The sequence below is a fragment of the Muntiacus reevesi genome, chromosome 22 (genome assembly GCF_963930625.1).
Source record: "Muntiacus reevesi chromosome 22, mMunRee1.1, whole genome shotgun sequence".
NCBI lineage: Eukaryota > Metazoa > Chordata > Mammalia > Artiodactyla > Cervidae > Muntiacus > Muntiacus reevesi.
This window is the reverse complement of record NC_089270.1, coordinates 21184252-21208497: the sequence shown is the minus strand read 5'-3', so window position 1 is coordinate 21208497 and position 24246 is coordinate 21184252. Positions and strand designations below refer to the sequence as shown.

At 39.8% G+C, this 24246-nt stretch overlaps 1 protein-coding gene across 2 annotated transcripts in view; it reads left to right on the top strand.

Moving 5' to 3' along the window:
- CFAP299 (cilia and flagella associated protein 299) overlaps positions 1 to 24246 on the top strand; it is a 623215-nt gene that overhangs the window by 5900 nt on the left and 593069 nt on the right. For both annotated transcript variants that reach the window (XM_065914730.1, XM_065914729.1), the window contains exon 2: positions 11432 to 11562. In XM_065914730.1, the coding sequence (XP_065770802.1) occupies positions 11432 to 11562 (131 nt within the window). The remainder of the gene's footprint in view (positions 1 to 11431; positions 11563 to 24246) is intronic.

Below are 24246 nucleotides of genomic sequence, written 5' to 3'. Positions count from 1 at the left end.
TGATCTTAGTTTTCTGAATGTTGAGCTTTAAGCCAACTTTTCACTCTCCTCTTTCACTTTCGTCAAGAGGCTTTTTTGCTCCTTTTCACTTTCTGCCATAAGGGTGGTGTCATCTGCATATCTGAGATTACTGATATTTCTCCAGGCAATCTTGATTCCAGCTTGTGCTTCTTCCAGCCCAGTGTTTCTCATGATGTACTCTGCATATAAGTTAAATAAGCAGAGTGACAATATACAGCCTTGACGTACTCCTTTTCTTATTTGGAACCAGTCTATTGTTCCATGTCCAGTTCTTTTTTTTTTTTTTTTTTTTTTTATTATTGGTGTATTTGTTTTTATTTTTCTTTTAATTTTTTTTTATTAGTTGGAGGCTAATTACTTCACAACATTTCAGTGGGTTTTGTCATACATTGACATGAATCAGCCATAGAGTTATACGTATTCCCCATCCCGATCCCCCCTCCCCCCTCCCTCTCCACCCGACTCCTCTGGGTCCTCCCAGTGCACCAGGCCCGAGCACTTGTCTCATGCATCCCACCTGGGCTGGTGATCTGTTTCATCATAGATAATATATATGCTGTTCTTTCAAAACATCCCACCCTCACCTTCTCCCACAGAGTTCAAAAGTCTGTTCTGTACTTCTGTGTCTCTTTTTCTGTTTTGCATATAGGGTTATCATTACCATCTTTCTAAATTCCATGTCTATGTGTTAGTATGCTGTAATGTTCTTTATCTTTCTGACTTACTTCACTCTGTATAATGGGCTCCAGTTTCACCCATCTCATTAGAACTGATTCAAATGAATTCTTTTTAACGGCTGAGTAATATTCCATGGTGTATATGTACCACAGCTTCCTTATCCATTCATCTGCTGATGGGCATCTAGGTTGCTTCCATGTCCTAGCTATTATAAAGAGTGCTGCAATGAACATTGGGGTGCACGTGTCTCTTTCAGATCTGGTTTCCTCAGTGTGTATGCCCAGAAGTGGTATTGCTGGGTCGTATGGCAGTTCTATTTCCAGTTTTTTAAGAAATCTCCACACTGTTCTCCATAGTGGCTGTACTAGTTTTCATTCTCACCAACAGTGTAAGAGGGTTCCCTTTTCTCCACACCGTCTCCAGCATTTATTGCTTGTAGACTTTTGGATAGCAGCCATCCTGACTGGCGTGTAATGGTACCTCATTGTGGTTTTGATTTGCATTTCTCTGATAATGAGTGATGTTGAGCATCTTTTCATGTGTTTGTTAGCCATCTGTATGTCTTCTTTGGAGAAATGTCTGTTTAGTTCTTTGGCCCATTTTTTGACTGGGTCATTTATTTTTCTGGAATTGAGCTTCAGGAGTTGCTTGTATATTTTTGAGATTAGTCCTTTGTCTGTTTCTTCATTTGCTATTATTTTCTCCCAATCTGAGGGCTGTCTTTTCACCTTACTTATAGTTTCCTTTGTAGTGCAGAAGCTTTTAAGTTTCATTAGGTCCCATTTGTTTAGTTTTGCTTTTATTTCCAATATTCTGGGAGTTGGGTCATAGAGGATCTTGCTGAGATTTATGTCGGAGAGTGTTTTGCCTATGTTCTCCTCTAGGAGTTTTATAGTTTCTGGTCTTACATTTAGATCTTTAATCCATTTTGAGTTTATTTTTGTGTATGGTGTTAGAAAGTGTTCGAGTTTCATTCTTTTACAAGTGGTTAACCAGTTTTCCCAGCACCACTTGTTAAAGAGATTGTCTTTTTTCCATTGTATATCCTTGCCTCCTTTGTCAAAGATAAGGTGTCCATAAGTTCGTGGATTTATCTCTGGGCTTTCTATTCTGTTCCATTGATCTATATTTCTGTCTTTGTGCCAGTACCATACTGTCTTGATGACTGTGGCTTTGTAGTAGAGTCTGAAGTCAGGCAGGTTGATTCCTCCAGTTCCATTCTTCTTTCTCAAGATTACTTTGGCTATTCGAGGTTTTTTGTATTTCTATACAAATTGTGAAATTATTTGTTCTAGTTCTGTGAAAAATACCGTTGGTAGCTTGATAGGGATTGCATTGAATCTATAGATTGCTTTGGGTAGAATAGCCATTTTGACAATATTGATCCTTCCAATCCATGAACACGGTATGTTTCTCCATCTGTTTGTGTCCTCTTTGATTTCTTTCATCAGTGTTTTACAGTTTTCTATGTATAGGTCTTTTGTTTCTTTAGGTAGATATACTCCTAAGTATTTTATTCTTTTTGTTGCAATGGTGAATGGTATTGTTTCCTTAATTTCTCTTTCTGTTTTTTCATTGTTAGTATATAGGAATGTAAGGGATTTCTGTGTGTTAATTTTATGTCCTGCAACTTTACTATATTCATTGATTAGTTCTAGTAATTTTCTGGAAGAGTCTAGTTCTCTTCTAACATGTCCAGTTCTAACTGTTGCTTCCTGACCTGCATACAGGTTTCTTAAGAGGCAGGTCAGGTGGTTTGGTATTCCCATCTCTTTCAGAATTTTCCACAGTTTATCCAGAGAGTGCTAAATACTACTGTTAAGTAGTATGGTTTATCATAGGAATGCAAGGATGGACTCAGACAGGAAAGATTGCACTTCTCATCAGAAATAATACAAGCCATGGGACAGTGGGATAACATTCTCTGAAGTGCTGTAAGGGGGAGAACGTGAGGGTGGGATGTTTTGAAAGAACAGCATGTATATTATCTATGGTGAAACAGACCACCAGCCCAGGTGGGATGCATGAGTCAAGTGCTCGGGCCTGGTGCACTGGGAGGACCCTGAGGAGTCGGGTGGAGAGGGAGGGGGGAGGGGGGATCCGGATGGGGAATACGTGTAACTATATGGCTGATTCATGTCAATGTATGACAAAACCCACTGAAATGTTGTGAAGTGATTGGCCTCCAACTAATAAAATAATATTAAAAAAAAAAAAGTTAACCTGTTACACTAATCCAGCAAAAATCTTTCAAAAATTAAGTGACATAATTGAAGAAATCAAAGAGAAAACAAAAAGTTCCTGAAAAAAATAAAAGAGAAGACCAACAATCCAAAATCTAGGTGATGAAGGCAAAAGCAGTTCTAAGAGGGAAGTGTATAATGAAAGAAGCTTTTTAAGAAAGAAAAAAAAGCTCAAATAAACAACCTAAACTTGCACCTAAAGAAACTAGAAAAAGACAAACAAACAAAAACTGAACTATGTAGAAACAAAGAAATCATAAAGACCAGAGCAAAAAATAAGTGAATAGAGACTAGAAAAACAGTAACAAAGATCAGTGAAATCAAATTATTTCTTTGAAAGATAAATAAAATTGATAAACTTTTACCCAGTCTTATCAAGTAAAAAAGAGAGAAGGCCCAAACAAAAAATAAAAAAGGAAATGTTATAAATGATACTGCAGAAATACAAACGATTGTTTAAGAGACTACTATGAATAACTGTATGACAATAAGATGGACAACCTTGTAGAAATGGACAAATTCCTAGAAATGTACCCTCTCTCAAGACTGAACCAGGAAGAAATAGAAAATATGGACAGACCAATTACCAGTAATGAAATTGAATCAGTAATAAACTAACTCTCAGCAAACGAAGTCCAGGAGAAGGTAGCTTCTCAGGTGAATTCTACCAAACATTTGGAGAAGAGTTAACTCCTATCCCTTTCACACTTCAAAAAATTAAAGCAGAAGTAATGCTTCCAAACTCATTCTGCAAAGCCAACATCACCCAGATACCAAAACTGGACAAAGGTATCATACACAAAAAAGAAAGTTACAGATCAATATCCCCAAAAATCCTCAACAAAATGTTAGCAAACTGAGTTCAACAGTACATTAAAAGGATCATACACCATAGTCAAGTGGGATTTATCCTAGAGATACAAGGATGGCTCAGTATTCACTAATCAATCAAAGTGGCTTGATATTCACTAATCAAATTTCATTCATGAATGAAAATGATATGATCATTTCAACAAATGTAGTAAAAAGCTTTTGACAGTATTCAATATCCATTTCTGATAAAGACTCTCAACAAAGTGAATATAAAAGAAACATACCTCAAAATAATAAAGGCTATATATGACAAACCCACAGCTGTCATCATACTTAACAGTAGAAAGTTTAAAGCATTTTATCTAAAGTCAAGAATAAGAGAAGAATGCCCACACTTGCCACTTTTGTTCAACATAGTATTGGAAATCCTAGTCATAGCAATTAGAGAAGAAAAAGAAATAAAAAGAATACATGTTGGAGAGGAAGAAGTAAAACCACCAGTCTTTGCAGGTGATATGATACTATACATAATAAATCCTAAGTGTTAGTCAGTCACTCAGTTATGTCCAACTCTTTGCGACCCCATGGACTGTAACCTTTCAGGCTCCTCTGTGCATGGAATTCTTTAGGCAAGAAAACTGGAGTGGGTTGCCATTTCCTTCTCCAGGGAATCTTCCCAACCCAGGGATCAAACCTGTGTCTTCTGCATTGCAGGCAGATTCTTTACTGTTTGAGCCACCGAAGAAGCATTGCAGGTCGATTCTTTATCATCTGAGCCACAAGGGAAGCCCCAATAAATCCTCAGACACCATCAAAAAATTATGAGAACTCATCATAAGATTTCGTAAAGTTGCAGTATACAAAATTAATATACAGAAACCTGTTGCTTTTCCATATGCTAACAGTGAGCTATCTGAAAGGGAAACTGAGAAAACAATCCTGTTTGTAACTGCATCAAACAGAACAGAATACTTAAGAATGAATTTAACTAATGAGATAGATGACCTGTACTTGGAAAACCATAAGACACCGGTGAAGGGAACTAAAGACAACACAGATGGAAAGATACACAGTGCTCATTGATTGGAGGAGTTAATATTGTTAAAATGACTCTACTACCCAAGACAATCTACAGATTCAATGCAATCCCTATTAAAATACCAGTGGGATTTTTCATAGAACTAGCACAAATTCTAAAATTTTATGGAAACACAGGAGACCTCAAATATCCAAAGCAATCTTAATATAGAAAGAACTGGATTTAAAATTATACTGCAAGGCTGTGGTAATCAAAATAATATAATATTGGCACAAAAGCAGACATATATCAATAGAACAGAAGAGTGAGCCCAGAAATGAACCCAGACTTTAGTGGGCAATTAATCTATGACAAAGAAGACAAGAACATACAATGGGAAAAAGACAGCCTATTCAATAAATGCTTTTGGGAAAACTGGACAGCTGTGTGCAAAAAGATCAAACTAGACTACTTTCTTATACTATATACAAAAATAAATTCAAAATGGATTAAAGACTTAAATGCAAGACTTGAAACTATGAAACTTACAGAAGAAAACATAGCCCGTACGTTCTTTTACATTGGTCTGGGAAATGTATTTTTGGGAATACCTCCCCAGGCAAGAAAAACAAAAACAAAAATAGAAAATTGGGACCACATCACATTAAAAGGCTTTTGCATAGCAAAAGAAACTATCAACAAAGCAAAAAGGCCACTTACTGAATGGGAGATGATTTTGCATATGATACATTTGAGAAGGGGTTAATATCCAAAGTATACAAATAACTCCTACAATTCTACGTCAGAAAGACCCAAACAAACTGATTAAAGAAATGACAGATAATCAGAATATACATTCTTCCACAGAAGATACACACATGGCCAGCAGATGCATGAAAATTTGCTCAGTGTCACTAGTCATCAGGGAAATGCGAATCAAAACCACAAGGTAACACCTCACAAATTTCAGAATGGCTGTTATGAAAAAGACAACAAATAACAAATACTGATGAGGTTGTTGAGAAAAGGGAAACTTTATGCACTGTTGAAGAGCATGTAAATTGCTGCAGCCACTGTGGGAAAGAGTATGGAGACTCCTCAAGAATTTAAAACTACAGCTACTATATGATCCAGCAATTCTAATCCAAAGAAAATGAAAATATTAATTCAAAAAGACATAGGCACCCCTATGTTCATTGCATAATTACTTATACTAGCCAAGATGTGGAAACCCTAAGTTCCATCAACAGAGGAGTGAATAAAGATGTGGTTACAATAGAATATTACTCAGCCATAAAAAAGAATGAAATCTTGCCATTTCTGCCAACATGGGTGGACCTAGAGGGCATTATGCTAAATGAAATAAATCAGACAGACAAAGACAAATACTCCATCATCTCACTTATATGTAGAGTCTAGAAAATCAAATGAACAGATATATTTAACAAAGCATAAGTAGAATCATAGATACAGAGAACAAACAGGTGATTGCCAAAGGGGAATGAACTGGAGGGAGGAGAGAAATAGGTGAGGGATATTAAGAGGTGCAGGCTTCCAGGTGCATAGAAGTGAGTGAGTTATGGGTATGAAATATACAGTGTGGGGAATAGAGTCAATAACGATGTGATATCTTTGTATGGTGAGATATTTGTTAACTAGTATCATGGTTATTATTTGACAGGAATATGAAATCTCTGTGCTGTGTAACTGGAACTAACAGTGTTGTAGGTCAATGTACTTTAAAAACAAAGAAACATACTCTTAGAAAAAGAGATCAGATTTGTGGTTACCAGAGATTCAGGAGGGTGGAGGGAGGGGGAATTGAATTAAGGCAGTGCAAAGGTATAGACTTGCAATTATAAGATGAATAAGTACTAGGGATATAATGTACAACATGACAAATATAATTAATGCTGCTTTATGTCATAGCTCAGTTGGTGTAGAATCTGCCTGCAATGCAGGAGATCCCAGTTCAATTCCTGGGTCGGGAAGATCCCCTGGAGATGGGAAAGGCTACCCACTCCAGTGTTCTTGGGTTTCTGTGGTGACTCAGCTGATAAAGAATCCACCTGCAGTGCGGGAGACTTGGGTTCGATCCCTGGGTTGGGAAGATCCCCTGGAGAAGGGAAAGGCTACCCACTCCAGTATTCTGGCCTAGAGAATTCCATGGACTTACTACTTTCCAGTAGTCATGTATGGATATGAGAGTTGGACTATAAAGAAAGCTGAGCGCTGAAGAATTGATGCTTTTGAACTGGGGTGTTGGAGAAGACTCTTGAGAGTCCTTTGGACTGCAAGGAGATCCAACCAGTCCATCCTAAAGGAGATCAGTCCTGGGTGTTCATTGGAAGGACTGATGCTGAAGCTGAAACTCCAATACTTTGGCCACCTGATGTGAAGAACTGACTCATTTGTAAAGACCCTGATGCTGGGAAAGATTGAGGGCAGGAGAAGGGGACAACTAAAGATGAGATGGTTGGATGGCATCACCGACTCAATGGACATGGATTTGGGTGGACTCCAGGAGTTGGTGATGGACAGGGAGACCTGGTGTGCTGTGGTTCATGGGGTCACAAAGAGTTGGACACGATTGAGTGACTGAACTGAACTGAACTGAATACAGTCCATGGGGTCGCAGAGTTGGACACGACTGAGTGACTTTCACTTCACTCACTTATGTCATATATGAAAGTTGTTGAGAGTACATCCTAACAGATCTCATCCCAAGGGAACAAAAATTTATTTTTCTTTTTCTTTAATTTGGTATCTGTATGAGATAGATGTGAACTCAACTTATTGCAGTAATCATTTCATGATGTATATAAATCAAATCATTATACTGTACATCTTGAATTTATATAGTGCTGTATGTCAATTATATCTCAATAAATTTGAAGAAAAAATTAAGGTGAAATAAATATTTTCTTTAGTCAAAAAAAAAAAAAAAGCCAAGATAACTTGTTGTTAGCAGGACTGTTAAAAAAATATTTATTTTATTTATTTGGCTGTGCCAGGACTTAACTGCGAAACAAGGACATGTGAACTCAACAAGTTGTAGCATGTGAGCGCCTAAGTTGCAGCATGTGGGATCTAGTTCCCTGACCAGGGATCGAACCTGGGCTCCCTGCAATGGGAGCATGGTGTCTCAGCCACTGGACCACCAGGGAAGTCCCTTAGCAGACCTTTCCTGCAAGAATTGTTTAAGTTTTTGAGGTAGAAGAAAAATCGTGTTTCTGCAAGAAACTTGGATCTACACAAAATAATGAAAATCACCAGAAATGCAAATGAATGAATGAATATGTGAGTGAATAAAACTATTTTATTTCTGTTTCTTTAAAGATAAGTTATTTAAAGATGATTAACCATTTAAAGTAGAGAGACGACTTGTGACTCCACCAGTTAGAACATGGTTATGGTTAAGTGGGGAAACAACTTCAACTTTCTACTTGATCTTGTCATTTGTTACAATACAAAGAAGAAGGGTGAGCACCAAAGAATTGATGCCTTCGAACTGTGGTGCTGGAGAAGACTCTTAAGAGTCCCTTGGACTGCAAGGAGACCAAACCAGTCATCCTAAAGGAAATCAACACTGAATATTTATTGGAAGGACTGATGCTGAAGCTGAAGCTCCAGTACTCTGGCCACCTGATGCGAAGAGCTGGCTCATTGGAAAAGACCCTGATACTCAGCAAGATTTAAGGCAGGAGGAGAAGGGGATGACCGAGGAGATGGTTGGATGGCATCACCGACTCAGTGGACATAAGTTTGAGTAAGCTCCAGGAGATAGTGAAGGACAGAGAAGCCTGGCATGCTGCAGTCCATGGGGATCATAAAGAATCAGACATGATTTAGCGACTGAACAACAACATATTAGTGTCAATGAGCACAGAGCTATCCAAATGATTCAGTGTGGCTCTGGTAGGATACACAATGCATAATTCACTCCATATGCAAAATTAATACTGTAGTTGGGTTGGGTTTAATTCAATCACTGATGAGTTATATGTGATGAACCATGGTTCCTTATACCTGGCTGGTCAGTTCCGTAGCACGCTGTGGTATAGAGCAGAGAGAGGTGTAGGAAAAAGAACAAGAAGAACTAGTCAATACAGCAGCTTTTTAATGGTCTTTATTATATAAAATGCTTTGTTGGCCACAAGCAACTTATCTTTTTCTGCTAGAAGAACCTCAGTCTCACAGAGCTCAGCTATGAATTCTTTCCTTGAGCTCACTTTTAGTAATGTATTTAAGAAAGTTTAAACTCAAGTCATCTCATTTTATGTAAATAAACTCAAAATCTGCATCCCTTTTTTATTAAATGTTCATTCCACTAGGTGGAGGCATTTGCTCAGTTTTGTGGTTCAGAGGACAGTAGCCTGGGATAGAGTATAGTGAGCAGGGGAACAAGTCAAGAAAGAAAGAACTCTGGCAAGCCCTGATGCTTTGCATTGTCTTCTCTTGGCATATGTACCCATATTGCTACACAGGTTTCAGTATTTGCTTTTAGTGTTTAGCAAAGTAAAGTAGTCAGGTTTTCCACGTTGATAGTATCTGAATTTTTTATTTTATTTGAGTAATTTGAACTTTAGCCACTGTGGGTTGAATAGATTATTAACTATGAATTAAATTTTCTCATTTTAATTCTGCTCGACAGGAAGTGAAGAAGAATTAAAGAGCCTCTTGATGAAAGTGAAAGGGAAGACTGAAAAAGTTGGGTTAAAGCTCAACATTCAGAAAACTAAGATCATGGCATCTGGTCCCATCACTTCATGGTAAATAGATGGGGAAACAGTGGAAACAGTGGCTGACATTATTTTTTTGGGCTCCAAAATCACTGCAGATGGTGATTGCAGCCATGAAATTAAAAGACGCTTACTCCTCGGAAGGAAAGTTATAACCAACCTAGACAGCATATTAAAAAGCAGAGACATTACTTTGTCAACAGAGGTCCGTCTAGTCAAGGCTATGGTTTTTCCAGTGGTCATGTATGGATGTGAGAGCTGGACTATAAAGAAAGCTGAGCGCTGAAGAATTGATGCTTTTGAACTGTGGATTTGGAGAAGACTCTTGAGAGTTCCTTGGACTGCAAGGAGATCAAACCAGTCCATCCTAAAGGAGATCAGTCCTGGGTGTTCATTGGAAGGACTGATGCTGAAGCTGAAACTCCAATACTTTGGCCACCTGATGTGAAGAACTGACTCGTTGGAAAAGACCCTGATGCTGGGAAAGATTGAGGGCAGGAGGAGAAGGGGACAACTAAAGATGAGATGGTTGGATGGCATCACCGACTCAATGGACATGGATTTGGGTGGATTCCGGGAGTTGAAGATGGACAGGGAGGCCTGGAGTGCTGTGGTTCATGGGGTCACAAAGAGTCGGACACGACTGAGCGACTGAACTGAACTGAACTGAACTGAGACAGTTCTTGCATTCAATAGTGATGTATTCAGTGAGAGTCTGTAACAATAAAATAAATGCTATTTTCACAATATTACAGAAATTTTCTGCTTAATTAAGATGATAATATAAGGGATAATGTAAAATGTTAATATACGTATTGTTATGTAATACGGGTTTCCTAGGTGGCACTAGTGGTAAAGAACCCTCCTGTTAGTACAGACACAACTGAAGCGACTTAGTATGCATGCACACGCAAGTAATACTTAAGCCTTTATATTAGTAACTTCAAGTAAAATATCACCTCTTCAATGGGGAGATGCTGCTCTTTTTTGAATATGCTATGCAAGTAACAGAAATGTGTGTGACAATTTTTAAAGTAACCTGATGCGGAGAGCTGACTCATTTGAAAAGACCCTGATGCTGGGAAAGATTGAGGGCAGGAGGAAAAGGGGATGACGGAGGATGAGATGGTTGGATGGCATCACCGACACAATGGACATGGGTTTGGGTGGACTCCGGGAGTTGGTGATGGACAGGGAGGTCTGGCGTGCTGAGGTTCATGGGGTCGCAAAGAGTTGGACACGACTGAGTGACTGAACTGAACTGAACTGAAATATAAAAGGTCCAGAGAATTGTAGGGAAATATTTTTTTTTTCAGTTTGAAGCTTTTTGTGGTCATCTTGGGTTTCTACTTCTCTGTTTTTATTGGTACCGACACTATATGGAAACAATATCCTTCTACTCAAACAGGAAATTCATCTGCTCTTTGCTTTGTATTTGAAGTTGTAATGCCCTGTGTCATCAGTTAATTGACTTCAAGGAAATAAGTCTCTGAAGTATTAAACTTTCCGAAAGCAACCCAGTTTTCTTTTTTGTGCAACTGCTTTTTTTAAAAGTCTTTCTTGTATAAATACTATTGTCTCTTAGTTTTATTGTTTTAAGGATACTTTATTAATTATCTACAGCTCTTCTCACAAATTGATTAAAAACATAACAGACTTTTGTCTTCCAATCCCTTAGAGAAAATTTAGTGCGTGATGTTATTATTAATTTTTTCCCATCCTACATCTCTTGGAAAGGGATGACAAATCAGATATTTATAAAATTATTGTTGGAAAGAATTCTAACTTTTCATGTCTAACATATCTTGTCTCATATTTAAATAATACATTTGCTTTTTCATTTGAAACAGTTATTCAGTATACATTGATAAAATGTCTCATTCATCCACAAAACTAACAATCGATCTTCTTTTCAGGATGAAGGTCTGGCCCGCCAGTTGGTGGAGCTAGGCTACCGAGGTACTGGAGAGGTGGTGAGAAGAGAAGATTTTGAAGCAAGAAAGGCAGCTATAGAGATTGCAAGGTTGGCTGAAAGAACTCAGAAAAAGTAAGTGTCCGTGTTCCAAACTGATTTTATATTACACTTTGTAGAGTCTGAAAATCCAGTTTTGTTGGCATTGTGGTAATTTAGAAGCACTAGTTGGAACCGGTAGAACTTGGAATATTCTAAGCATGTGTTGTGCAGATCAGGGATTGGAGGAAGTGTTGTATGGTTGCAAGAAAGCCACAAGCAACTGTGAGCTACTAATTTAAAAAATATTGATACTGAAATATGGTCATCATACCAATAAAGTCCTATTAAAACACAATTCTATATTATTGGCTTTGCACAAAAACTATGAGTGATTTTTGCCTTTGTACTTTTGAGGCCTGTAAATCTTTGGCTTCATTTACATTCTCATGTTTTTGTAAACACTGATTCACTGGATTCTATTAACAATCACTGACTTTTTTTAATGTGAGTCATACCTGGTTATATGAAATGTGAATTTAATAAAATACATTAAATGTATTAGAAAAGAGACGTACATCTAAAGTAAACAAGTAAGACAATTTGAAAAAGATGTGACAAGTAATTATCTATTTTCTTTTTAAAAGTTAATGCTAAAGTTGTAAATGTTGGAGAAGATAATTACTTAGAAATTGGTATATTATTCTTGCTGTTGTTGTTTAGTCATTGAATCGAGCCTGACTCTTTCTGATCCCATAGACGTAGCCTGCCAGGCTCTCCTGTCCATAGGATTTCCCTAGCTATGGTTGATTCTTGTTGATGTTTGACAGAAAACAACAAAATTCGGTAAAGCAATTATCCTTCAATTAAAAAACAAATAAATTAAAGAAAAGAATATTGTATCTTCCTGACCCAGGGATCAAACCCACATATCTTGCATTGGCGGGCAAAGTTTTTACCACTGAGCCACCAGGGAAGCCCGCATTATTCTTAGGTGACATGCAAAAGAATACTCAGTAATTACGAGTAGAAGTCTCCCATGGATTTACTATAAAAATAACATTTGGTAGTGGACTGTGAATCTGTCCTGGAAATGTGCAATTTTAATGAATCTTTCCATTAAAGTAGTGGTTCTCGTACTTCAGGACCATAGATAGAATATTGGCATTTAATATGCTGACATTCAGTAATATATTAGTCTTCTATTGCTGTCATAACACATTGCTACAAACTGAGTGGCTGAACACTACACAGATGTGTTTGTTTATTGTCCTGTAGGTCAGAAATCAGAGTACAGTGGCTTGGCTGGATTCTCTGCTCTCTGTATCCCAAAGTTGAAATCCTGGTGTTGATTAGACTGAGTTCTTTTCTGGAGATTCTGAGAAGGAATCTGCTTCCACACTCATTTGGGGCCTCTGTGGTAGCTCAGTTGGTAAAGAATTCACCTGCAATGCAGGAGACCCCTGTTTGATTCCTGGGTCAGGAAGTTCTGCTGGAGAAGGTATAGGCTACCCACTCCAGTATTCTTGGGTTTCCCCTGTGGCTTAGCTGGTAAAGAATCACCTGCAATGCGGGAGACCTGGGTTCGATCCCTAGGTTGGGAAGATCCCCTGGAGAAGGGAAAGTCTACCCACATATGGGATGGGCCCCATGTGTTTCCTCTTGCCCCATGTGGGAGTTATTTTGTTCCCTTCTCTACTCAGGTTCATTGTAGTGTTATTGGCAGCAGGGCCAGCAGAGTCTGGACACCAAACATTCCTGTACCTATTTTGCTGATGTTCACTTTGAAAATATGCGTGAACATCTGCCTGCCCGCCAACTGGTACCAACTTGAAAACACGTGATTCTACTATGAGATTATCTTAGCTTCTCTAATGTGTGGGTGAGCAGCCCCATGCAGGTCACAATCCTATTCTCCAGCAATCATAGACCACCCATTTCAAGAACTGCTGGCACCTAAGAGTATGTGGTTTTCTCAGAATAGATAAAAGAGGCTGGTTAGAGATGCTAGGAGAGTATTTTGCTGGAAGAAAGCACCAGGTTAAACCAAACTCCTTAGTTGTTCACGTCACAAATACTCATAGACAGCCGTGCTGCCCTAGGTGTTATGCTAGGTGCGGGGGCTACTGTAGAAGGCTTGTCAGTCCCCTGCCCTCCAGGAAATTGAGGGCTGGATAAAGAAAAGACAGTGATGTTGCTGGTGGGGGTATACAATGGGAAATAGTTTGGTGGTTCTTCAAATGTTACCATATGACCCAGTAATCCCACTCCTAAGTGTATATTCAAGGGAATTGAATAGTTAGGTCCACTTAAAAACTTATACACCAGTGTTCATAGCAGTATTATTCATAGAAGCCAGAAAGGGGCAGAAACTCCGGGACTTCTCTGGTGGTTTAGTGGTTAAAACGCTGAGCTTTCACTACAGGGGGTACGGGTTCAGTCCCTGGTCAGGGAACTAAGATCCCATATGCTGCATGGCATGGACAGAAGAGGGAAAAAAAGAAAAAAAAGGGAAGCAATCCAAATGTCCATCAACTGATGAATGGATAAAAAAATGTGGTATACATAGATAACAATGGAATATTATTCAGCCATAAGAAGGAGTGAAATATTCTTCTCTGCTCTGACATGAATAAACTTTGAAAATATTAGATTTAGCAAAGGAGGCAGGTAAAAAGTTTATAAATTATATAGTCCCGTTTATATAAAGTGTCCACAATTGGTAGATCCCTAAAGACAAAAGTAGATTTGTGGTTGTCTTTGTCAAGGGCTGGAAGGAAGAGTGAAAGAAGAATGATTGCCAGTGGGTATGGGCTATCTTTCTGGGGTGATAGAATGTTCTGGAATTAGATATTGGTGATGACTGTACAGCTTTGTAACTGTACTAAGAACCATTGAATTGTGTACCTTGGAAGTTTGAATATTATGGTTTGTGAATTGTATCTCAATTTAGGAAGGCAGTTACAACAGAAGATAACATATGCTATCATAGGTCTCACAGCAACACCCTGAAGTAGTACTAAGTCAAGATTTGAATGTGAACAGGGAAGGCTCTTCTTAAGGCATGTCAGCTGAATTTACTTTTAAAGGGCAAGTAGGAGTCAATGAGGAAGACAAGAGTATGAAGATGGACACACATTATTTGCCTCAACTCATGATAAACTTGCCTTCTTCACAAATCATCCTCTCTACCTCTTTGTCTTAACTTGTGCCTAGTCCCTTGCTGAGACGTCCCCCCAGCCCAAGTTGCACCAGCTAGAGGTCACTCATTTCCACATTTACTGGACTGGTGGTGGTGACAGTGGTGGTGCTGGGTGGACTCTGCCTTCTCCTAGCTCCCTCAGCCTTTGTTTCAAAGCCCTTTCTGCTTCATTATCACATAAACGTCATCTCTCATCCCCCATCCACTGAGATTCATGCCAGCTGGGTAGCTGCAAGGCAGAGACTTTTTGTAAAGGTTGGAAGGAAAGGATGCGATTAGTTTAGCTGGTGTTTACTGAGGGAGCTCCCCTCATAAGTCCTGGAGAATTTCTGTCTGTAGTGAGAAGATCAGTTGATTTCCATGGGTGATAAGAGAGAAAGATGTTGACTGTTTGCACACACGTTGAATATTGGATTATTGGGGTCTAGTTAGTAGTTATATTTGAGTAGTTATATCTCAGCCTGAACACTGTCCTGGATGAGGTTGTAAGATCATCAGCCTTTTAGCTTTGGGCCAGTTTTTGTTTTTAGGACATGAACTAGCTCTTCTTTAAACTGCTTCTGAGATAATGACCTAATTTTTACTGAAATGCAGAATCTGAAACACAGAGGGCATAAATAGTAGCCCTGGAGGAACTGAGGATTGTACTACTTGGCTGTTGCCATCTTCTTGAGAGACTTCGTGATGGGCCTTTGGGAATTCCTATAAAGGGAGCTTGACAGGCATCTCAGATGCCGAATATATAGGGATCCCTATGACCTTTCCTGCTGAAATAAAGAGGAAATCTGTGGTGATTTGGGCTTCCCGGGTGGCTCAGTGGTGAAGAATTCACCTGTCAATGCAGAAGATGCAGGAGACCCGGGTTCAATCCCTGGGTTGGGAAGATCCCTGGAGGAGGAAATGGCAACCCACTGCAGTATTCTTGCCTGGGAAATCCCATGGCTAGAGGAGCCTGGTGGGCTACAGTCCGTGGGGTTGCAAAGAGTTGGATGTGACTGAGCACCCCTGTATGCATAGTGATTTTGGAGAAGGCCCTATATTCTTTTATCCTCAAGTACATCGGGGACTAAATTTAAAAAGTTGGACTAAGTCCCCAACCTTTCTTATTCCAACCAATCGTCAGTTTATCTTCTGTCTGCTATTTCTGAGTGGAGTATTCTTCCTTAATTTGTTTTTAAAAATAGGAGTTGGAGGTATCTAATAATTGATAGTATACTTTTTCTGAAGATGAAGTTAGATACAAGGTCAAAATTTGTTTTATGATTCACTTTATGATCAAAAGGGAATACCATATGCTAGTGAATTAAATGAATTTCTGTAAGTTCAATGTTTTCTGCTAGTTAACATCTGATTTCTATAAAATGGTTTCACCTTTTCACTCTGTTTCAAGTAGTTTATGCTTTTAAAGTCATTCTTGTACATTTAATAGCTCTCAAACAAGAAATCTCGAGTTGTGGCTTGTCTGACATTAGCTTCTCTAGAAAGTAGACAGTGGGGGTCAGAAGAGAGAAGGTTTTCACAGGAAGTAACACCTGTGAAAGGGAAAGTGAGAAAGCAGGACTGAGCAGGGTCAGAATCTTCTTCTTCTTCTTCTTCTTTTTTTTTTTTTTTTTAATATTTATGTATTTATTTGGCTGTGCTGGGTCTTCATTGCCACATGTGGGATCTTCAGTCCTGGTTGCAGCACTCAGGATGTTTTTGGCTGTGGCATACAAACTAGTTGCAACATGTGGGATTGAGTTCCCCGACCAGGCATCAAACCGGGGCCTCCGGCACTGGGAGAGCAGAGTCCCAGCCACTGGACCACCCGGGAAGACCCAGGGTCAGACTCTTTTTTTCTTTTTTCTTTTGCCAGTAAACAACTTAGTCTTTTATTTGCCCAAGGCCAGCTGTTGCAGGCGTTGAGGCCCCAAGACTTCCAGAAGGGATGTGGGAGGGGGGTGAGCCATCCTGCCTCCCAGGTGCTGCCTGCCCCGTCCTGCTTCCTGCAGGAGATGGGAGAGTAGATAAAGTGTACCCTTGCACCATCAAGTATCTCCTCAATTTTGTGTGTGTGTCAGTTGCTCAGTCGTGTCTGTCTCCATGACTTCATGGACTGTAGCCCACCAGGTTCCTCTGTCCAAGGGATTCTCCAGGCAAGAGTACTGGAGGGTCAGACTCTTGATAGCAAAGTTACAAAGACTCTCCCAGCACCTCAGAAAGCTCCAGAGGAAAGGCTGTTTGTTAAAATTTGGGTGAAACATTCAGGCCCTTAGTACCTCTTTTGCATCTAGTCATTGCTTGAGGGTTGCCTTCCAAATGTGACCTCAGCTTGAAACTGAGGCAGACCCCAGAAGGGTTAACAGCTGGAGGCTGTCCTTTCAGCATCTTCCCACAGCCAGGCAGTGAGGCCTTTTTCCAAGGGTATCTGAGTGCTGTGCCCCCATGCCTGCTACGGTTCACCCCATGTGACGTATGGATCCATTTTATACTTGCAGGGAGCATCTCTTCCACAGCACCAAGGGCCTTTCTCCCAGAAAGGTCATTCACAAGAGGAGAGTTAGTGGGATGAGCTACAGTCCCCAGCACTGCTGTTGGTTTGGGGGCCAGAGGTGGTTCTCATCATCTCCTTCTTCTGCTGTTCATCCTGTATCCTCTGTCTTCAGCTGTCACCTCTGTTAGTCTCAATGATGCGATGATGGAGGCCATGGTAATCCTACTGTCCTCATGTTGAAGTTGCTAAATTTCTCATCCTCATTTAAAATTCTATTAGGAAGTACCAAGAGGTACTTGGGAGGGCCACTCAAGTTTGTTGCTTGTTACTCTCTACCCCCACTCTGTAACAGCAGTCCCATCTCCCTTGCCAATCAGCAAGAGTACTCTTCACAAGACAGTGTCTCTGCATCTTGTTTGCTGGGACCTGGGCATAAGAAGCTTACGAGCACTCACATGGAGGTCAGAGTTTGTAGTTCAGTGACACACTTGCTGTTGTTCCTGGTGAGACTGTCCTCAAAGATGACACCCTGTCCTTGAACAGTATTGCCTCTGAGCTGGAGATTCAGTTGTACCTCCTGTGGGCTATTCCAACAGTTTTAGGCTGACAACTTCTGATGGGGCACGAAGTGATTAGGCCAGAGGATCCCATGATTATGAGCTCTCTCTCACACCTTTTTTTGTTGTACAGTGGGTTTCCTGGTTGGGGTGCTCTGTTGTATTGGATTTCATGCCTGTGGATTAGGTATTTTGTAGGCACCCAGATAGTGGTGCCAACTAAGGTCAGGTAGGCAGCAAAAAGGACATTCATATTTGGAATAGGTAGGTGTTCCCATGCGAGTAAGTTGTTGTCCCTTGAGGGACAAAAAGGAGCCAGCATAGTCAATCTGTCAACAAGAGTTCATTGATCTCCTTGAGGACTGACGCCCTCCGAGAGACTCAACATTGGTCTCTTTTGCTGGAAAATTGGACCTGGAGGAGCAGAGTAGCTGGATCCGCCTTAGTGAGTGGAGTCTGCTGTTGGGTCCTTGATCTGTTGTGCTTTGTGGATGTGTCTACCATACTGGTGTTGAGAAGACTGCTGACAAGGCTGAGTGACATCAAGTGACTGAGCCCTTTTGTCTGTTTGGTTGTTTAGTGCATCATTTTTGATGGGTGTTATAAAAATCTTCACACTTGTACTCATTACCCTATGTCCATCCATGTGACTCCACCTCAGATATTCTTAGTTTCCACCTTTTTTCTTCCCAGTTTCCTGCCCAGCCAGTTAGCCCATTCACCATTGCCCATGAGTATTTTCTAATTTTTGGACATTTGTTTTTCCTTATCCTTCTACACAGAGTGGATGATCAGGGACTTCTTTGGCAGCCCAGTGGTTGAGGCTCCATGCTTCCACTGCAGGGGGTGTGGGTTTGATCCCTGCTCAAGGAACTAGGATCCCACATGCTGGGCAATCAAAAAAACAAATAAACAAACAACAAAAGTAGATGATCAGATGTGTCACCGAAAATTCTGCCTATTGGGAAAAATTTTCTTTCTCACTGTAATTTACAGACATTCCTAGATTTTATGGGTAGAATTGCATTCTCCAGCAAAGGTTTGTTGAAATCCTAATCCCCAGTACCACAGCAGGTGACCTTATTTGGGAATAAGATCATTGCAGATATAACCAGTCATTTTTGTTCAGTCACTCTCTTGTGTCTGACTGTTTGTGACCCCATAGACTGCAGCATACCAAGCCCCTCTGTCTTTCATTATCTCCCAGAGTTTGCTCAAATTCATGTCCATTGAGTTGGTGATGCTATCTAACCATCTTATCCTCTGCCACTCCCTTCTCCTCTTGCCTTCAATCTTTCCCAGCATCAGGGTCTTTTCCAATGAGTTGGCTCTTCACATCAGGTGACCAAAGTCTTGGAATTTCAGCTTCAGTGCTAGTCCTTCCAATGAATATTCAGGACCGATTTCCTTTAGGATTGACTGGTTTGATCTCTTTGCTGTCCAAGTGACTCTCAAGTCTTCTCCAACACCACAATTCAAAAGCATTAATTCTTCAGCACTCACTTCTTGGTCTCTCACATCAGCACGTTACTACTAGAAAAATTAAAGCTTCGACTATATGAGCTTCCCTGATAGCTCAGTTGGTAAAGAATCTGTGTGCAATGGGGGAGACCCTGGTTTGATTCCTGGGTTGGGAAGATCTGCTGGAGACGGGATAGGCTACCTGCTCTAGTATTCTTGGGCTTCCCTTGTGACTCAGCTGCTAAAGAATCTGCCTGCAATGTGGGAGACCTGGGTTTGATCCCTGGGTTGGGAAGGTCCCCTGGGGAAGGGAAAGGCTATTCACTCCAGTATTCTGGCCTGGAGAATTCCATGAACTGTATTGTCCATGGGGTTGCAAAGAGTTGGACGTGACTCAGTGACTTTCACTTTCACTTTGACTATATGGACCTTTGTAGGCAAACTGATGTCTCTACTTTTTCATACACTGTCTAGGTTTGTCATAGTTTTCTTTCCAAGGAGGAAGCATCTTTTAATTTTATGGCTGGAGTCACTGTCCTCAGTGATTTTGGAGCCTAAGAAAATAAAATCATAATCAGTTAAGATAGGTTCATATTGAAATTGGTTGGGCCCCTAATCCAGTATGACTGGTGTCCTTATAAGAAGATGGCCATGTGAAGAACCTGCCTGCAATGCAGGAGACCCCAGTTCGATTCCTGGGTCGGGAAGATTCGCTGGAGAGTGGACTGGCTACCCACTCCAGTATTCTGGTTTGGAGAATTCCATGGAGTCAGACACGACTGAGAGACTTTCACTTCACTTTCATGTGAAGACAGATACCCAGGGAAAATGCCATGTGACAATTAAGGATTCAAGTGATTACAAACCAAGAAATGGCAAAGATTTCCAGCAAGCCACCAAAAACTTTGAAAGGCAAGGAAAGATTCCATTAAAGTTTCCAGAGTAAGCATGACCCTGTTGATACATCTTGATGTTTGGATTTTAGCTTCTGGGTCTATAAAGGTGATCAATTTCTGTTGTTTTAAGCCACCCAGTTTGCAATGCTTTGTTGTAGTAGCCCTAGACACTACTACACTGAGGGAGTCTTTATCTTGAAAAGCTTTGAAGTGGCAGATACCCCGAGTTTTTAGGATTTACTCTGTCCTCCAGAGTGCATGTGTCTTATAAAAGGTATGTGATGGTCGCCTCTTGTTCATTCTTTCAATCACTGTGGTGTCACTGGTGGAATTAATCAATGTTATGTTCTGTGGACCCAGATTCCATTGTGAAAGGGGATAGTTACCATAGCCCTGAGGTAAAACAGTGAATGAGTATTGTTGTTGTTTATTGTGAATTCATTGATTTTGACCTCATTTCCTAGTTGGCGTAGAAAAGGACTCACTCACCAAATCAATAGCTATATGCCATGTATCTGAAGTCATAATTTTTTCTAGCAACTAGCGCAACAAATGCAATCAATACTATGACTTGAATGGGCTTGTGGTAGTCTACAGTCATTTTCCAGGATCCAGGTTTGGGATTGTGCCAGTTGCTAAGTATGACAATCTGAATTAGACGTTTGGATCAATGATCCCTGGGTACATCAGTAAACACAGTGGACCTGTTGTAAACGGACCCTTTGGTCAAATGGCCAGGACTCCATCTGTTATCTGCTCCCCATATGCCTTCACTCTAATAGTGGGACCATGAAGATGCTTTGGATCTCCAGATAGCAGTCTCAGCTATGACCCTGCACCCAGTAGTCTGCCAACTGTCTGGGTATTCTCCTTTCCTTCATGTCTATTAACGTAAGTAAATGGTTGAAGATCCCTTTGGCAAAGAACAGAGGGACTCATTGCAACAGATACTTGATATTGGGTTGCAGGTCCATTCCTCTAGGACAGGGTAACTTCTTTAGTCAGCAGGTTCCTAGTCTGATCACTGGATCAGGTATGGATATTGGGTGAGACATCCTAACTTCCTACTGTGATGCCTTCCTTCAACCTCAGATAATCAGCTTTGATTTCTTACTGTGATACAAAATGAGTAGTACCTTTGTTAACGGAGCATCTGTTTTACCCTAAGGGATGACATGTTCAATACAGCAACTGCATGATTTTCTCCATGTGAGGGTCCTAAGCAGCCACTCTGAGCTTGTTGATCAAGTCCCTGGATTAAACTCCTTATCTGAGTCTGCAAATTATGATATTGATAAATGCTCAGTATTAACTAGCTGGATATTATAACATCACTGAGATTACACTCTCAATTTTTTCTCCTTTCCTCTCTCCTTCCCTCTGCCTCTCTTTCACTTTTTTTCCTTCCACCAATCTTGCCCTCCCTCCCTCTCTCCAACAAGCAAGTGATTATAGAGGGTGTTGATCTTTTTAGGAATGTCATGTCTATTTATACCTGTCTATCAGCACATGTATCTGTATTATTTTACTTTCAGTTCAGTTCATGCACTCAGTCATGTCCAACTCTTTGTGACCCCATGGACTGCAGCACACCAGGCCTCCCTGTCCATTGCCAACTACCAGAGTTTACTCAAACTCATGTCCATTGAGTCAGTGATGCCATCCAACCATCTCATCCTTTGTCAGCCCCTTCTCCTCCTGCCTTCAATCTTTCCCAGCATCAGGGTCTTTTCAAATGAGTCAGTCTTTTCAAATGAGTCAGTATTGGAGTTTCAGCATCAGTCCTTCCAATGAATATTCAGGACTGATCTCCTTTAGGATGGACTGGTTGGATCTCCTTGCAGTCCAAGGGACTCTCAAGAGTCTTTTCCAACACCACAGTTCAAAAGCATCAATTCTTCAGTGCTCAGTTTTCTTTATAGTCCAACTCTCACATCCATACATGACTACTGGAAAAATCATAGCTTTGACTAGATGGACCTTTGCTGGCAAAGTAATGTCTCTGCTTTTTAATATGCTGTCTAGGTTGGTCGTAAGTTTTCTTCCAAGGAGCAAGCGTATTTTAATTTCATGGCTGAGTACTTTTGTAACCGTGTTCGTAAGTGCAATTAATTCTAGCTCACAGAGTAAGTGGACCCATTGCTTAGATGAATTGATTCTTTTTGTATTTGACAGGTTATTAATATTGCCACATTTATAGATCTTAGCCTCTCTGAGCTTAAAATTAATATACAAAAAGTCACAGAAAAATCTATGTAGACACAACCCAATATTGGTGATAATAATATCATCAGCTAATATTAATCAAAAGACAGATAAAATTCACATGTTTAAAATTCACACTGTTGAGTCCTTTGTTCAGATTTGTTCCTACCTTCATATATTTTTCACTCTTCTTACATCTTGCTGATCCAATTTTTCTTCAGATTGACTTAGTTTATTACAGTATCACGTGATTGCTTAATCTCAACTTTCTTTATCATCTAATACTATGCTGCCCAATCATATGTCTATGAAACAACCTTCAAAACATTTTCTTTCCTCCCATCCCTTCCTCTTTCCCTTCTTTCTTCTTTATAGCTTGTGCTCCTGCTCAGTCGCTTAGTCATGTCTGACTTTTTGTGACCCTGTGGACTGTAGCTCTCCAGGCTTCTCTGTCATGGGATTTCCCAGGCAAGAATACAGAAGTGGGTTGCAATTTCCTCCTCCAAGGAAATCTTCCTGACTCAGGGATCCAATTCATGGCTCCTGCATCTCTGTATTGGAGGTGGGTTCTTCATCACTGAGCCATCTTGGAAGCCCCCTCTTTCTATCTATCAACATCTGAATTTTCATCCCTACGAAAGAATATTAGGTGGCTTGCAAGAGAAATAGGAATATCTCATAGCAATAAGACTTTAAAAGGTAGTAGGTAAAGTAAAGGTGGAAGAAATGACCTCAGCCTCAGCGATAAAGCTGAGGTTGAGGTTAGTGCCCAAAATGTATGCCAAATTTGGGAAGGTAATTCAAAGAGGAAAATATTTACATTACATAATTCATTATGTCCACTTGGAACAACAAAACTATTAAGAAGTGTAGATATTCCTGGTTCTAAGAGCTACAGGGGGAGAAAAATTTTCCTCGACCATCTTAGAGTCCCTGAATGGGTTTGAAAATTAAACGGACAAACACATTAACAGGAGAAAAGGATACAAATGTATTTAATATAAGAAGCCTTCAAGAGGAAATAAAAACCTAAAGAAACAGACCTGAGTAGTTTGTACTGGGCTTGATGAAGAGTGGGCAGTTGTCAAGGAATATGATAGGTTAAGGAGTATGAGATAATTACAGTAAACTGGAGAAACTTCTCAAGGCTTGTTTGTTAGGATTCTTCTTGGCACTTCTTTGTCCTCAGAGGTACAGGGATTGTTCACTGTCCACAAATCAATTAGTATGATATACCACATTAACAAATTAAACAGCAGAAACCACACGATCATCTCAATAGATATAGAAAAAGCTTTTGACAAAATTCAACATCCATTATGGTAAACTCTCCAGAAACAACACTGTAAATCAACTGTATTTCAGTAAAACTTAAAAAAAATACCAAGGTATTTGTTTCAGAAAGCAAAGCTATGTCATGCCTAAGTCTCTTTCATTTAAGAATGTCAGAAACACAGAGTTTAGTTGATTTTGCTCTTCTTTCCAGTCCTTGATGTTTCCTAGGGTAGGTATATAAGGAGAAAGAGGAATGTGATTGAAAATGGAAGATAAAGTAGGAAAACGTTAAATTTTTTTTTTTTTCATTAGAGAGGAGCCTCGCAAGGACTCATGGTAAATAAGTAAACAAAGCAATAGATATTTTGCACAGTGCTATATATATTGCTCTCAAGTCTTTCAACATATTTGATTAACTAATTTGCTTAGCTGACAAATTATTTTTCTTATTTGTTTTAGTTTTTATTTGATGGGAAAATTCCTTTTAACCATCAAAGAGAAGGATGATTTGATCTAGAAGGATGGCAGAACCCCACTACAAGGGTCCTTTGATCTACTTAGAAATGTTTATTTCTAGTAATCAATGCATAATAAGGAGGGAGTGTTAGAAGAGGGGTAAACAGGGTTTCTTCCAGTTTCTTATGGAGTCAGTTCATTACATCATAAACACCCCTGTTTGTCTCAAACACATTTTCAAGGGTAATTGTAAGC